This window comes from Coregonus lavaretus (genome assembly GCF_964263955.1).
Source record: "Coregonus lavaretus genome assembly, chromosome: 23".
In the NCBI taxonomy this organism is placed as follows: Eukaryota; Metazoa; Chordata; class Actinopteri; order Salmoniformes; family Salmonidae; genus Coregonus; species Coregonus lavaretus.
This window is the reverse complement of record NC_140010.1, coordinates 29980367-29997571: the sequence shown is the minus strand read 5'-3', so window position 1 is coordinate 29997571 and position 17205 is coordinate 29980367. Positions and strand designations below refer to the sequence as shown.

General features: G+C 43.5%; 1 protein-coding gene across 3 annotated transcripts in view; it reads left to right on the top strand.

Annotated features, from left to right (window-relative positions):
• per2 (period circadian clock 2) overlaps positions 1 to 17205 on the top strand; it is a 28015-nt gene that overhangs the window by 4183 nt on the left and 6627 nt on the right. For all 3 annotated transcript variants that reach the window (XR_014609681.1, XM_084139690.1, XM_084139691.1), the window contains exons 2-15: positions 1354 to 1825; positions 4326 to 4576; positions 4741 to 4862; positions 5154 to 5355; positions 6131 to 6182; positions 6580 to 6722; positions 6870 to 6948; positions 7051 to 7157; positions 7315 to 7468; positions 7706 to 8000; positions 8115 to 8223; positions 8497 to 8716; positions 9012 to 9133; positions 16886 to 17152. Coding sequence is in view for 2 of the 3 variants with exons in the window: in XM_084139690.1 (XP_083995816.1) it covers positions 1434 to 1825; positions 4326 to 4576; positions 4741 to 4862; positions 5154 to 5355; positions 6131 to 6182; positions 6580 to 6722; positions 6870 to 6948; positions 7051 to 7157; positions 7315 to 7468; positions 7706 to 8000; positions 8115 to 8223; positions 8497 to 8716; positions 9012 to 9133; positions 16886 to 17152 (2515 nt within the window). In the remaining variant the exon portion in view is untranslated. The remainder of the gene's footprint in view (positions 1 to 1353; positions 1826 to 4325; positions 4577 to 4740; positions 4863 to 5153; positions 5356 to 6130; positions 6183 to 6579; positions 6723 to 6869; positions 6949 to 7050; positions 7158 to 7314; positions 7469 to 7705; positions 8001 to 8114; positions 8224 to 8496; positions 8717 to 9011; positions 9134 to 16885; positions 17153 to 17205) is intronic.

Below are 17205 nucleotides of genomic sequence, written 5' to 3'. Positions count from 1 at the left end.
AGTTATGCTGAGGTGTATTTGAGTATTCAAATTGGCCCTCTGACAAAGTTGCAAATTGGATATTGAGTCAGGACTAGCCGCTGTGGAATGCTTTCTGTTACATAATTAATAGCCAGTTAAAGTCAGTCATTCAATTACTTGACACCTCATAGACTCCTGGCTGGCAATGTGCCCATTCCTCCACTAAGCAGGAGCAGCTGCTTCGCCTACTGCCTGTTTGAACCGGTCTATGCAATAACAGACAGACGGTCCATAGTGAATTCATGCCAGTCTCTCTCTGGGTCACTAGGTTATTCTGTCTCTCTGCCAGGGAGCACACACACTCAGACGTAATTCAATAAGTCAATTAGAGCTAGGGAAGTGTGTTGCGTGAAGGTATGTGGACTTAGTGCAGCGAATAGGTACTTTTCCATCATGGCCGTGCCAACAGCCAAGGACCAGGTCAGGTGGTGTGACAGATGAGATGATAGGCCAGTTAGCTCTTTTAGGTTTACTGCATGGTGCCCTTGATGTCTCCTTAACATGTTTCTTAACAGGGGAAAGAAATGCAATTGATACAAAATAAGAAGTACACAAGAAAATGAATATACAAGGAACATGCTAAATAGTCAGGCCCTGATTTTTATAGTTGCTCAGGTTATACAGGGCAGTCACTCTCAACATCCAGTCCATGCCGGTTCTTTCTAATAGTTTGCTGACTTAGATTTAGTTCTCAAGTGCTTGTGGGAAGGGCTGTTGTAGCTACTGCTTTTGGATACGAAAACTGAAATACACTTCTATTGCACACCCAGTGCGGCAGAAGGGCAAACACTGGCTAGACAGTATGCTGTTTACAGCACACATTGGCTGGGGTTGGCACTTTCATGTCTGCCAGGGACTGGGACACCCTTTGGGATGGTGGAGTAGACATACACTGAGCTGGCCTGACTCTAGCCCTGTCAAGACAAGTTACAGCTTCAACCATTGAAGGGGACTGAGCCACCCAGAGAGGGGAGAAAGGGCAGGCGGCGACCCCAGTAGGGATCACTGTTGGGTGGATCCACTTTGATGGACCATCCCCTGGCCTGGTCCTCACCTGGGTGGATTTTAGAGGTCATGTACTACAGCTTTGATGTCTAGCTAGCCCTTTTGTGTGAAGGGCAGCAGACAGGGGAAGGTGTCACCTTTTGGGGGGTCTTGTCTACGTGTTTTTTTTTCTGATAGCTTCAAAGAGAGTTCTACTGTATCTAATAATATTTTTGTTCCTGTGATTTATTTTATTTTACATGGTTTTCCTAAAGGGTTTTATTATTGTATGAAATAGTTGCAACTATGTTGTGTAACTGACCCTCTTTTTCCACTCTACATTTACAGAAAACTCTCGGCGGCTAATCCATCCATTCTCTACTCAGCACATCTCTGGTTTCAAACACTCAACACACCACACCTCCCTAATGTCAGAGGATTCAGACCCAGGGTGCAGCTCCATGCCCAGGGGGGCCTCAGGGTGCAGCTCCATGCCCAGGGGGGCCTCAGGGTGCAGCTCCATGGCCCAGCTCCATCGTATGAGCAGCTACGGCCAGGGTGGTCCAGACCTGGGCCTTGCCTCAGAGGGCAGTGACAGCATTGGGCGTAAGAAAGTCCGCTCACGTTCCCGCCGCGACGACGTGGAGATGAAGAGCAGTGGATCCAGCGGGAGCGGGACCGAGTCACACGGCAACAAGAGCCACGGAAGCCATGGAAACGAGAGCCACGGCAACGAGAGTCATGGCAACGAGTCGACAGGTAGCTCCAATGGCAACAGCAAGGATTCCGCCCTCCTGGAGTCATCTGGGAGTAACAAGAGGTCAGTGAGGGGGTGTGGTTTAAGTGGTTTGTGGGTGGGGTTAGAGTAGATCACATTGTTTTATGGGTACCTCGTTTTACCAGTCGTAGGTCCTATTTCCTAAATTGACTGCAGCCCAGCAGAATATATAGTCGACGGCGTTAGTTGATTCGCCGCCACACGTTATCACATATCCCACATATTTGAAGTCCAAGGCTACATGAGGATGTGTGTCCAAAACCATGTGTCCTCTGTTGTTGTGAGTTTGTCCCCATTCTCTCCTTAGGACGTACAGTAGATTGACATCAATATGACTCACTCACTAGCAGCACATTCTGAAGCTCTCGAGACCCATCCCTCTTTCTTCCACTCTGTTGACACATGCTGGCCCATATCCCCACTCTAAACCTCCACTTGTCCCGGCCTTAGAGAGTTGACATGCCCTAGATACTGTATGTGACGCACAGCAGCGCCCTGTCTCTCACCTACCTCTCACCTCTTTTCCGGTGGTGCCCATGCAGCCTGCTCCACAGACAGTCAATAATGATGGCCCACATAGTGAAGTGAGGCCTTCACAGAGAGCACTGAAAACCCCATAGAAAGTAGTGATGGACCCCATTGAAAACCTATAGAAGCTACCAATGGAGTGGCTCCAATTAGGACCCTGAATGGCGGCACTTCACCCTGATGACACTCTGTCCCCTCCTTTCTCTCCTTGTTCCTCAGTAACTGGACTGAAATCACCTTGAACACTCTTTGCAGAGAAAGACACTGGAGCACATCTTGATTGTGTAAAATTCTTGTTGAATGCAAAGAGTTATCAAGGTCATTTTACGCTGAGACGTCTCAGTTCTTATCTGCCATATGTGGTGAAGTTGACCCCCGCTTCCTCCTTCCTGTCTGCTTCCCACTCTGTGACAATACAGTATGTGCCTGTTGGCTCCACTTTAACAGTGAGGAGGCCTACTCTTACTAACATTCTCCAATTAGCTTATATTATTAACCAATCTCTATAATTTGCCACTAACTTGCCACTCTAATGCCAAACCAATCTGTTGATGCCAATAGCAGATGCCGTTGATACTATTATATAATTAAACTTTTAGATATAATTGAATCTCTATTGGTGCTTAGAGAGGCTATTTCTGAATCTACTTTATATTCTGAGCTACTTAAGCTTGTTAGTTAGACACACCTGAGTTATATACGAAGAGTTGTCTGTCTTAGGCAGCTGTTTATAGCCTTTGGATGTGGTAGCGCTCTCACTAAGCCTGTAGGCTAATGCTCGTGGCCCAAAAACACACATTGGCTCCTACTTACTGCAAATTCTCACAAATACACACACGTGGTATAGCCCAGTCTGTTCTCCAAAGACACAATATGGCACCTTGTTTTGGAGAACACCGACAGTATTGAAAGAACAGAAAAAAGCAAGGAGGGAGAGCAAGAGAGAGCAAATAGTGGATTTGAGTTTTGTAATTGGGTACTTCAAAGACAGAGGAAAGTCACCTCACCTCTGTGGAGAGGATGGGGAAAACTAAAAGACAAATTGATTTGTGAATAGGTGCTCTGGTGTCCATGTATCATTGTAGCTGTCACGGACGTTGAAGGACGGGTCAGACCAAGGCGCAGCGTGAAATGCATACATGTTTATTTCAACGATAAACACACGAACAAAACAACGTATCATGAAGTCCTCAGGCTAAACACAAGCCAAGCCAAGCCAAGCCAAGCCAAGCCAAGCCAAGCCAAGCCAAGCCAAGCCAAGCCTCTACACGGAACAAGATCCCACAACTAATGATTGCAAACAGGCTGCCTAAGTATGATCCCCAATCAGAGACAACGAGCGACAGCTGCCTCTGATTGGGAATCACACCCGGCCAAACATAGAAACACACAACATAGAATGCAAAACATAGAAATAACAACATAGATCTCCACACCCTGACTCAACATACTAGAGTCCCATAAGTCAGGGCGTGAAAGTAGCAATGTACTCTCCTGAACCCAATAAGAGTAGCGAGAGCTCCAAGCCACTGTAGCAGCTGGGCAAAGAAATTAATTAATTAACTCAAGGACTTTGTTTTGACATTTCATTACAGTGTTCAATGGATGTATTTCAATCTGATATTGTGAAAGAGAAACTTTTAGCCTGCAATTAACTCAAATCACCTGTTGTTGTCCAAGATTGAGGAATATGATTTTACTGAATGGTTGCAGTGTAGTTCGAAAACAAAAACTATGTGATTGAAAGTAGACCTTTTCATGTTAACCTCGACTGCAAGGCCTCAGTCAAGGCTACCTTTCTAGAACAAGACATTGTAGCTGAAACATCAACAATAACAAGCCTACCTTCAATCCTTTTAGATTTTGTTTTTCAAAAGTATACCGCTAGCAGCTGGGGATAAGACTTGTTACAGTGTAGCTTCGGCTTGTAACAATTGAATTCTAGTGGTGTGAAACAATTCTCTATTAGAAACATGTTATTAATAATCTCTCTCTCTCTTGCTTGTCGCCCCAGCTCTAACGCCCACAGCCCCTCTCCTCCCAGTAGTTCCAATGCCTTCAGCCTGCTGAGTTCTGAGCAGGACAACCCCTCCACCAGTGGCTGCAGTAGTGAGGAGTCAGCTAAGGCCAAGACCCAGAAGGAGCTGCTCAGGACCCTCAAGCAGCTCAGACATCTCCTGCCTGCTGACAAGAGAAACAAGGGCAACAAGTCCAGCTCCCTCAACACCCTGAAATACGCACTGCGCTGCGTCAAACAGGTGGAAGGTAAGAGACAACCGAACCGCACAGCATTCTGGGTAGTAGGCCTGAACATATAATGAGTTGATTATGATTTTAGCATCATTACATTATAGTTCATTATTGTATTAGTAATGTGTCTTAAAAGTCCAATAAGGAAACCAATGTGTGTTTGTGTTGTTGTGTTTCAGCCAATGAGGAGTACTACCAGCTGCTGTTGACCAATGACAGTCAGCCATCAGGCCTGGATGTGTCCTCTTACACCATCGAGGAGATAGACAGCATCACCTCAGAGTACACCCTCAAAAACAATGTAAATTCATTAGTAGTACAGTAATACTTCTGAATACACACAAAAAACATGAAAAATGGCAGATTTCCTTGAATACATCCTCAAAAACAAATGGTACCGAACAGTAATGCTTAGTTAACACTATAACAGCCAGGATGTTATACCTACCACATCCATGCCATCCATCCCGATTTGACAGTCTGACCAACAACAGATCAGATATCCCAGTGATTATGAGTAATCCCCACTTGCAGCTGTGTGTGTACAGTATATGCCAGTTTTTCTCACACATGTCCCTCTGTGTCCCTCCAGGACATCTTTGCTGTAGCTGTATCTCTGATCACGGGGAAGATCGTCTACATCTCGGACCAGGCCGCCTCCATCCTCAACTGTAAACGGGGCGTCTTCAAGGATGCTACGTTTGTGGAGTTCTTGACTCCCCAGGACGTCAGTGTTTTCTACAGCTTCACCACGCCCTACCGCCTGCCCTCCTGGAGGATGTGCACCGGAGCAGGTAATGACCCCTTTACGAGTGCTTATAACCACTTATAGACAATCTAAACACTTATAAACATGCCATACCGCCTGCGCTCCTGGAGCAGGTAGCGAAAACCCCTCATTAACTTATAACCTCTTATAGACAGTCTATGAACAGTTTTAGACAGGAGAACAACAGAGCTACATCAAACATGCACAAAAAGTGCACAAAAGTCAAAGGGTAGGATGGAAATAGAGAACATGCTTGTTTACCCATTACACCTGGCTTTAAGAGTGATCCCCCTATCCCAATGATGTTGAATAATTCATTTTAAATGTATAGCGCTTCTCGAGACACTCTTCAGTCAAATCCCATGTAGTTATAATGATTGGAAAACGCATCCATTTCAAACAGCACAAGCTAAGCCGTTGCTAGGAAAACATGAATGTACCTGGATTTGAGCCTAGTCGTCCCCACCCTAGTCAAATCAATTACAGATTCCTACAAAACTAGTTAATACAGGGGGTTAACCAGAGCTTGGAAAACATATAGAGTATGCGTGGAAACATTGAGACAAGGGTACCAAAAAAGGTGCCTATCTTCTCTCCTACTGTAAATTGAGCGTATCTTTGTTTATATTCGTCTTGTTCTTTTCTCTGAATAGGTGTGTTGTTGATGTAGTTGAAAGCAGGTGCGACTCATGAAATAGTATCTCAGTTGAATGAAGAGGGTTGGCATTGAGCCAATAAAGTAGAGACTTCTTTTGAATTAAAACATTTTAATTTTCCCCTTCCGCCTCCTCTCCTTTCAGAGTCATCCCCGTCGGACTGCATGCAGGAAAAATCGTTCTTCTGTCGGATCAGGTGTGTGTGTGTGTGTGTGGCTACGGCCGTGAGTCAGCTGCTCTTCATGTTTCTATACATTCCCTCTTTCCACTTTGGGTCAATTTAAATTAGTTTGATTCTTGGCTGGTTTCATAAACAGGAAGCTCTCGCTCTTTTCTCTGACACACACATGTACACATATACATGCATGCACACACATTATTCACAGTTGACGTTAAAGTCAAACTACGGCTCAACTCTGCCCCCAAGAGGCAGAAAAACACCCACGCAGCATAATAGAACTCAATCTGTGAAATAGATGCTAATGAACTGAGTCACCAACACAACTGACAATCATAAGGACACTATATTTTCATGGTTTTGTTGCTGCTTTAGTGACATGCTGACTTTGTCCTCTCTCTCCTGTGTTCTGTAGTGGTGGTAAGGAGTGTGAGGGGGACCTGCAGTACTACCCATTCCGTATGATCCCCTACCTAATGAAGGTACAGGACAAGGTCCATTCTGAGGACCAGTTCTGCTGCCTCCTACTGGCTGAGAGGGTGCACTCTGGATACGAGGGTAAGGACCAATGTTGTTACAATGCCCGAGTTGTGCCTGTTTGAATACTTTTGAAACTGCATCCTCAGTAGTGTATAATAGTGGACGGTATGTTAAATATAGTGTGTGGGAACAGTAGTGTTAACAGTGTTTTCATTTTGCCTACAGCTCCCAGAATCCCTAGTGATAAGCGCATCTTCACCACCACACACACTCCTAGCTGTGTATTCCAGGATGTGGATGAGAGGTGAGACTTTTTTTCATATACTTTTTTTTATCCGACAGAAGAGTACAGTGCTTTTATGACACCTATAGGCTGACTCACAATGTTATTGTTTTTGCCTTTCAGAGCTGTTCCACTTCTTGGGTACTTCCCCCAGGATCTGATTGGCACCCCAGTACTTCTTCTCATGCACCCCGATGACAGGCCTGTCATGTTGGCCATTCACAAGAAGAGTAAGTGAAACTAGAACAACATACCTACTAACATACTACTTAATTAACTTAGGACTATTCTATCACTGGACTGCATACAAACACTGGATGGCCCTTTAATAATATAATATATGCCATTTAGCTTTACTGACATCTATGTTCTCACCCCTACCCATAGTCCTTCAGTACGCTGGCCAGCCGTTCGACCACTCCTCCATCAGGTTCTGCACGCGGAACGGAGAGTACGTCACCATCGACACCAGCTGGTCCAGCTTCGTCAACCCCTGGAGCCGCAAGGTCTCCTTCGTTATCGGGAGGCACAAAGTCCGCATGTGAGTGTCTTCCCTGCACAATGTTTTTCTATCTTGGCTCTTTTTAAGTATCTTGACACTAATCTCTGCCCAGCACTATTTTGTGTTATCTTGGCACTATTTTTTTAAATAGCCAGAAAAAAGCTTTAGTTTAAAAATCCTTTATAATGCTGTATCTGTTATAGAAATAACTGAAATACAGTTTGGACACAAGGACCTTCCTGATAATAATGATAATATGGTTGTTCCCACTACCAGGGGTCCGGTGAATGAGGATGTGTTTGTGGCGCCACTCCCTGCCCTCATGGAGACCATGGACTCTGAAGTCCAGGAGATCACTGAGCAGATCCACAAATTGCTACTACAGCCGGTGCACAACTCTACCTCCAGTGGCTACAGCAGCGTGGGAAGCAACGACCACCTTGCAGCATCCCAGGTGATGACCAGCGAGGGCAACACACGTTCATCCAGCGACAACAACTTCAACAGCAATAGGAGCAGCTTAAGCAGGACACGCATCGAGGAAGAGGGGGAGAGCGGCTGGGCCAAACCTGTAAGTACCCTCTCTGTTTCTCTCTTTTCCCTGTCTATCGCTCTCTCTCACTCTTTCACCTATCTCTCTCTCGCTCCATGATAGTGAACATGTCTCTTAACTCCTCCCCCGCAGAGGTCATTCCAGGAGATCTGTAAAGGTATCCACCTCCAGAAGAGTCAAGAACAGCAGATCTACCAAGCCTCCTCCTCAGCCAAGCCTGAGACCAAGAAGAGCCCTGGCAGTAAGTCACACAAGCAAATCAACAAATAAATATTTACAATCTGCAGGAAACTTCGAGATATACTTGTGTGTGCATTGGATAATGTGAAATGGGGAGTGTACATGTGTGTGGATGTACAGATATGAATGAAGTTATGTGTGTTGGAAGAGATGTATAAAACACATGCATATCCATGGGTGTAATTTATGGGTGTAGTTCATGAGTGTAGTTCGGCGTATACAGAACGTACAAATCCATGCCCATCCCAGCCTTAACACACTCCCTTTTCCCCAGCAGAGTTCCTCCAGAAGAGTCCAGCAGTGGTGCGTCCCAAGGAATCTGCAGCCCCTGTGGCCCCTCTGAATTGGAGGGACAGTGGGGTCAGTGCTGAGGTCCGTGGGCTGAGCCTGGAGGACAGCAGCAGCAGGTTAGCAGTACAGGAGGAAGAGCTGGCCTTCAACGACCAGACGGTCTACTCCTACCACCAGATCAGCTGTCTGGACAGTGTCATCAGGTCAGCACAACTACTAACTAGTCACTTATTCATCTTGCTAATCATTTATCTGTACATCTCTCTGGTCATCTAGCCTATCTATAGTCTCTGGTCATTTGTCTATTTTTTCTGTTATGGGGCAAAATACTTATAGGTATTGTTTCTGGGTAGATATATGGAAAGGAGAGTGTTACTTATTCCTTATGTACTTACTGCTACCCAATTACATGGTAGTTACATCATGGGCTATTGTTTAAGATACAAAGTAAAGCAGTCTTTCATCCTTCAGCGTGCATCTCTCTCCCTCTCCTGACAGATATCTAGAGGGCTGTAACATTCCCATCACTATGAAGAGGAAGTGCCACTCTTCTGACAACACCACTTCCTCAGACGAGGACAAACAGAAAGGAGGGGACAATCCCATGCAATTATCTGAAGGTACGTTCTACTACCGGTCTTAACCTATCTTTACTTTATCATTCCTTTAATAAAAGATGTTCAACTCTTGACTTCAGTATTATTGCTACAGTATGATGTTGCATGTAGCCTATATTGCAAGTGAACTCTCCTACACCACTATTATTTTTTACCAGTCGGTGAATGCACCATGAATTGAATTGCCCGTTATCACTAAAGCCCAAATCAAAGGAAAATGTGTTTTTTATGTGTATGAACGAGCGTGCACACGTTGGAATTAGAATGCACGGTAGTGAATGAGAGAAAACAGACGGACCACACGTTAAATTAGAAAGTAAGTCGATTTTTCTCACGTCTACGCGAAGTAATGCTGGTCAAAATAGCTGATAAATTGCCAGAAAATAGACTTGTTTGTGCATTGTTACATCTGGAATTGTGACATGTATAATTAAGTGTCTATTTAGTGTTGATAATAATAATACTGCCAGTGCCAATAATACATATTTGAAAACAATAACGTTATGCCTACCTGTGTTGATTTCGATCACAGGCATATAGCCTAGGCAGGCTACGGCTGGGAAACTCGAGGAACTCCGATTTCAAGAGAGAATAATGTTATGTAGAAAGAACGAGACTAGCTAAATTCTTTATAAAGTGTTCGGGTGTATTAGCTACACCTGTCCTCACATTCGTGAGCTACTGTAACATAATAACTGTTTAAAGCAGGCATGTACGGTGGCTCCCGTAGGACATATAATGTGAGTAAAAAGGAACACACAACAATAATTCACAAGGGCTACATAGCGAACATAACAAATACAACTGTTTATTATGGATTATTGTTACAATTAAATTGGCATACACTACGCAGTGTATGGGAATTTACGCTCTCTACTCTCGCACGCATATTTTGCCACGGTTGACGCGTTCTACTCTCTCACACAAATTGTGGCGCGGTTGGCTCTGGTGTGATTTGGGTTTAAATTAGATGTCTCAATCTAGACGAAATCTGCACAGGTTGAATTTTCTTAATTTCCTAATTCAAATTAGAGATGCCTGTATGGAGGACTAAAAGTGCCACAATTAAATAAATAAATACACCATTAAATAATTACTTAAATGTGTCATTAATTAATTCAAATTAGAATTAAATACATAAATGTGTAATTAAATGTATCATTAATTAATTCAAATACCGATTCATTTTATGTAAAATACATATATAATTATTTCACTATTTACATTTACATTTCATGATCCTGCATTGCAGTGATTCATGAATTACTTAAAACTGTCAAACTGACCCATCAAAGTCAGTGGGCGGGGCTAACGCGAATCTAGTCTGATCCATTGCTTTGGTCTGAAGTAGAGTAGGCCAACCTAGATAGAGACAATGGAGGATCTCCGTGAACTTTCCAGGGAGTTGGTTAGAGACATTTTAAACTTAGCAGAGGATGTAGAAGCAGGACCTGCTGACATTATCCGGAATTGATTTGTCTTGGCTTGATGCAGAGGGTAACCAATCAGGCGTTAGGTTCCGCCTACCAACTTTTGATGGGTCAGTTTGACAGTTTTAAGTAATTCAGGAAGCACTCCAACGCAGGACCATGAAATGTAAATGTAAATAGTGAAATTATTATATATGTATTTTACATAAAATGAATCGGTATTTGAATTAATTAATGACACATTTAATAACACATTTATGTATTTAATTCTAATTTTAATTAATTAATGACACATTTAAGTAATTATTTAATGGTGTATTTATTTATTTAATTGTGGCACTTTTAGTCCTCCATATGCCTGTGGGATGAATTCAATTCAAACCAAATAATACTGCTAGATTAATAGTCATAAATAACTTGATTAGTTATGGTGTGACAACGTTGATAATGCGTTGGTTGGAAAACATCCCTGCAGATTCTGTCTGGCTCCACATATCAACACATACCAATTTATCAAAATATCGATATTTATATTTAAACTCATTTATACTGAACAAAAATATAAACGCAACATGTAAAGTGTTGCTCCCATGTTTCATGAGCTGAAATAAAAGATCCCAGAAATTTTCCATATTCACAAAAAGCTTATTTCTCTCAGATGTTGTGAACAAAAATTTTCACATCCCTGTTAGTGAGCATTTCTCATTTGCCAAGATACTCCATCCACCTGACAGGTGTGGCATATCAAGTAGCTGATTAAACAGCATAATAATTACACAGGTGCACCTTGCGCTGGGGACAGTAAAAGGCCACTCTAAAATGTTCTGTTTTGTCACACAACACAATGCCACAGACGTCTCAAGTTTTGAGGGAGTGGGCAATTGGCATGCTGACTTCAGGAATGTCCACCAGAGCTGTTGCCAGAGAATTGTATGTTTATTTCTCTACCATAAGCCGCCGTTTTAGAGAATTTGGCAGTATGTCCAACCAGCCTCACAACTGCAGACCACGTGTATGGCGTTGTGTGGGCGAGTGGTTTGCTGTTGTGAACACAATGCCCCATGGTGGCGGTGGGGTTATGGTATGGGCAGGCATAAGCTATGGACAACAAACACAATTGCATTTTATCTATGGCAATTTGAATGCACAGAGATACCGTGACAAGATCCTGAGGCCCATTGTCGTGTCATTCATCCTCTGCCATCACCTCATGTTTCAATATGATAATGCACAGCCCCATGTCGCAAGGATCTGTACACAATTCCTCGAAGCTGAAAATGTCCCAGTTCTTCCATGGCCTGCATACTCACCAGACATGTCACCCATTGAGCATGTTTGGGATGCTCTGGATTGACGTGTACGACAGCATGTACCCGTTCTTGCCAATATCCAGCAACTTCGCACAGCCATTGAAGAAGAGTGGGACAACATTCCACAGGCCACAATCAACAGCATGATCAACTATATGCATGAGGCAAATGGTGGTCACTCCAGATACTGACTGGTTTTCTTATCCACGCCCCTACCTTTAAAAAAAAGGTATATGTGACCAACAGATAAAATCCATAGATTCAGATAAAATCCATAGATTCCAGTCATGTGAAATCCATAGATTCAGGCCTAATGAATTTATTTCAATTGACTGATATCCTTATATGAACTGTAACTCAGTAAAATATTTTAAATTGTTGCATGTTGCGTTTATATTTTTGTTCAGTGTAGTTTAAAGACTAATTTAGTTTAAAAACTAATTTAGTTTATAGACTAATTTAGTTCAAAGACTTTCAGTCTCACCAAAGCTCTGTTGGACAGGTCACCAACTGAATCAGACAAACTCTCTCTTTGTCTGTCTCTCTATAATCCACATTTATGGGACTTTATATGTGACTCTCCTAGTCCCCCTCTCTCGGTCTCTCCCTATCACCCTGGCAGACCCTGCACTGGTTAAGGCTCAGCCTGGTATAACACCTGTGGATGACATCATCGCAGACAAAAAGACAGACGCTACGACCTCAGCCTCAGGGGTAGTGGGCTCCTCCCTGGTGGCCCTCGCCGTGCCACCGTGCAGAAAAGCAGAGAGCGTGGTGTCAATAACAAGCCAGTGTAGCTACAGCAGCACCATCGTGCATGTAGGAGACAAGAAACCGCAGCCCGAGTCAGGTATACACTACATGGACATTGACATGTCTCATTCTACTATTCTATTCTACTCTTTTTGGTCTTTAGTTTGTGGTGGTGGGCTGTGTTTGGGAGTGGGGACTGTGTGGGTCTGTGCATGCGTAGGTACGTGGGTATGTGTGTTGTATGGATGTAACTGGATGTTGTGTAATGTATGCAGTATCGTGTGTGTACTCTGAGGTCATGCATGTTCCATAATCTCACACGCCAGACTTATATTACAATATTCAGAGATTCACAATCGTCTGGTTCCATAAGTTATACCAAAGCCATGAGTCTAAATGCGCCGTGCATGATACCATCCTCTCTGCATCTCTGCTTCTCTGTAATGAATATCAATGTATATACAGTGGGGAGAACAAGTATTTGATACACTGCCGATTTTGCAGGTTCTCCTACTTACAAAGCATGTAGAGGTCTGTAATTTTTATCATAGGTACACTTCAACTGTGAGAGACGGAATCTAAAACAAAAATCCAGAAAATCACATTGTATGATTTTTAAGTAATTAATTTGCATTTTATTGCATGACATAAGTATTTGATCACCTACCAACCAGTACGAATTACGGCTCTCACAGACCTGTTAGTTTTTCTTTAAGAAGCCCTCCTGTTCTCCACTCATTACCTGTATTAACTGCACCTGTTTGAACTCGTTACCTGTATAAAAGACACCTGTCCACACACTCAATCAAACAGACTCCAACCTCTCCACAATGGCCAAGACCAGAGAGCTGTGTAAGGACATCAGGGATAAAATTGTAGACCTGCACAAGGCTGGGATGGGCTACAGGACAATAGGCAAGCAGCTTGGTGAGAAGGCAACAACTGTTGGCGCAATTATTAGAAAATGGAAGAAGTTCAAGATGACGGTCAATTACCCTCGGTCTGGGGCTCCATGCAAGATCTCACCTCGTGGGGCATCAATTATCATAATATGCCATTTAGCAGACGCTTTTATCCAAAGCGACTTACAGTCATGCGTGCATACATTTTTGTGTATGGGTGGTCCCGGGGATCGAACCCATTACCTTGGCGTTACAAGCGCTGTGCTCTACCAGCTGAGCTACAGAGGACCACATCATGAGGAAGGTGAGGGATCAGCCCAGAACTACACGGCAGGACCTGGTCAATGACCTGAAGAGAGCTGGGACCACAGTCTCAAAGAAAACCATTAGTAACACACTACGCCGTCATGGATTAAAATCCTGCAGCGCACGCAAGGTCCCCCTGCTCAAGCCAGCGCATGTCCAGGCCCATCTGAAGTTTGCCAATGACCATCTGGATGATCCAGAGGAGGAATGGGAGAAGGTCATGTGGTCTGATGAGACAAAAATAGAGCTTTTTGGTCTAAACTCCACTCGCCGTGTTTGGAGGAAGAAGAAGGATGAGTACAACCCCAAGAACACCATCCCAACCGTGAAGCATGGAGGTGGAAACATCATTCTTTGGGGATGCTTTTCTGCAAAGGGGACAGGACGACTGCACCGTATTGAGGGGAGGATGGATGGGGCCATGTATCATGAGATCTTGGCCAACAACCTCCTTCCCTCAGTAAGAGCATTGAAGATGGGTCGTGGCTGGGTCTTCCAGCATGACAACGACCCGAAACACACAGCCAGGGCAACTAAGGAGTGGCTCCGTAAGAAGCATCTCAAGGTCCTGGAGTGGCCTAGCCAGTCTCCAGACCTGAACCCAATAGAAAATCTTTGGACGGAGCTGAAAGTCCGTATTGCCCAGCGACAGCCCCGAAACCTGAAGGATTTGGAGAAGGTCTGTATGGAGGAGTGGGCCAAAATCCCTGCTGCAGTGTGTGCAAACCTGGTCAAGACCTACAGGAAATGTATGATCTCTGTAATTGCAAACAAAGGTTTCTGTACCAAATATTAAGTTCTGCTTTTCTGATGTATCAAATACTTATTTCATGCAATAAAATGCAAATTAATTACTTAAATCATACAATGTGATTTTCTGGATTTTTTTTTACAGACCTCTACATGCTTTGTAAGTAGGAAAACCTGCAAAATCTGCAGTGTATCAAATACTTGTTCTCCCCACTGTATGTATATGTCACGCCCTGGCTCTAGGGACTCTTTTAAGTTGAGCCAGGGTGTGTAGAGTTTATGTTTTGTACTCATTGTGTCTAGTTTTTGTATATCTATGTTGGCCAGAGTGGTTCTCAATCAGAGGCAACGAGTATCAGCTGTTGCTGGTTGTCTCTGATTGGGAACCATATTTAGTCAGGTGGTTTTCCCACAGTGTTTGTGGGATCTTGTTCCGTGTTGGTTTGTGTTTTGCGGTTTGCACCTGTGGACGTCACGTATCGATTTGTTGTTTTGTTCGTGTATCATTTAATAAATAAGTATGTTCACCTTCCACGCTGCGCCTTGGTCCTCTATATCCGACGATCGTGACAGTATATCAATGTTGCTGAGGGTATCACAGCTTCTCATCTCTGTATATCCTGAGCGGTTGGGGGTTTTATGTACACTACCGGTCAAAAGTTTTAGAACACCTACTCATTCAAGGGTTTTTCTTTATTTGTTTTACTATTTTCTATATTGTAGAATAATAGTGAAGACATCAAAACTATGAAATAACACATATGGAATCATGTAGTAACCAATTTTTTTTTAAACAGATCAAAATATATTTCATTTTTGCGATTCTTCAAATAGCCACCCTTTGCCTTGATGTCAGCTTTGCACACTCTTGGCATTCTCTCAACCAGCTTCATGAGTTAGTCACCTGGAATGCATTTCAATTAACAGGTGTGCCTTCTTAAAAGTTAATTTTTTGAATTTCTTTCCTTCTTAATGTGTTTGAGGCAATCAGGTGTTTTGTGACAAGGTATGGGGGGTATACAGAAGATAGCCCTATTTGGTAAAAGACCAAGTCCATATTATGGCAAGAACAGCTCATATAAGCAAAGACAAACGACAGTCCATCATTACTTTAAGACATGAAGGTCAGTCAATACGGAACATTTCAAGAACTTTGAAGGTTTCTTCAAGTGCAGTCGCAAAAAACATCAAGCACTATGATGAAACTGGCTCTCATGAGGACAGCCACAGGAATGGATGACCCAGAGTTACCTCTGCTGCAGAGGATAAGTTCATTAGAGTTACCAGCCTCAGAAATTGCAGCCCAAATAAATGCTTCACAGAGTTCAAGTAACAAACACATCTCAACATCAACTGTTCAGAGGAGACTGTGAATCAGGCCTTCATGGTCGGATTGCTGCAAAGAAACCACTACTAAAGGACACCAATAAGAAGAAGAGACTTGCTTGGTCCAAGAAACACGAACAATGGACATTAGACCGGTGGAAATATGTCCTTTGGTCTGGAGTCCAAATTTGAGATTTTTGGTTCCAACCGCTGTGTCTTTGTGAGACGCTGTGTGGGGGAACGGATGATCTCTGCATGTGTATTTCCCACCGTAAAGCATGGAGGAGGAGGTGTTATGGTGTGGGGGTGCTTTGCTGGTGACACTGTCTGTGATTTATTTAGAATTCAAGGCACACTTAAACAACATTGCTACCACCGCATTCTGCAGTGTTACGCCATCCCATCTGGTTTGGGCTTAGTGGGACTATCATTTGTTTTTCAACAGGACAATGACCCAACACACGTCCAGGCTGTGTAAGGGCTATTTTACCAAGAAGGAGAATGATGGAGTGCTGCATCAGAATACCTGGCCTCCACAATCCCCTGACCTCAACCAAATTGAGATGGTTTGGAATGAGTCGGACGGCAGAGTGAAGGAAAAGCAGCCAACAAGTGATCAGCATATGTGGGAACTCCTTCAAGACTGTTGGAAAAGCATTCCAGGTGAAGCTGGTTGAGAGAATGCCAAGAGTGTGCAAAGCTGTCATCAAGGCAAAGGGTGGCTATTTGAAGAATCTCAAATATAAAATATATTTTGATTTGTTTAACACTTTTTTGGTTACTACGATTCCATATGTGTTATTTCATAGTTTTGATGTCTTCACTATTATTCTACAATATAGAAAATAGTAAAACAAATAAAGAAAAACCCTTGAATGAGTAGGTGTTCTAAAACTTTTGACCAGTAGTGTATATATTGAATGTAACTCATACGTCCATAGCTGACTGCTGTTTCTCTATATGTTTTTCTCCATACAGAGATCATCGTAGATGTATCTGTGGCTGGGAAGGCGGTGGAGGGGGGCAGCCAGACTCCTGGGCCTCCCCCTAGTGCTGTTTCACCTCCCAGCCTGGAGAGGGAGCCCTATAAGAAGCTGGGTCTGACCAAGCAGGTCCTAGTGGCCCACACCCAGAACGAGGAGCAGACCTTCCTGTGTCGCTTCAGGGAGATGAAGGGAGTCCAGGCCTTCCAGGCCAACTGTTCCCAATACCTGGAGCGCCAGAACGGACAGGGCGGCGCTGATGGTACAGTAGCAAACATGTTCTACACACATTACAATACAAAACAAACTCGGTAT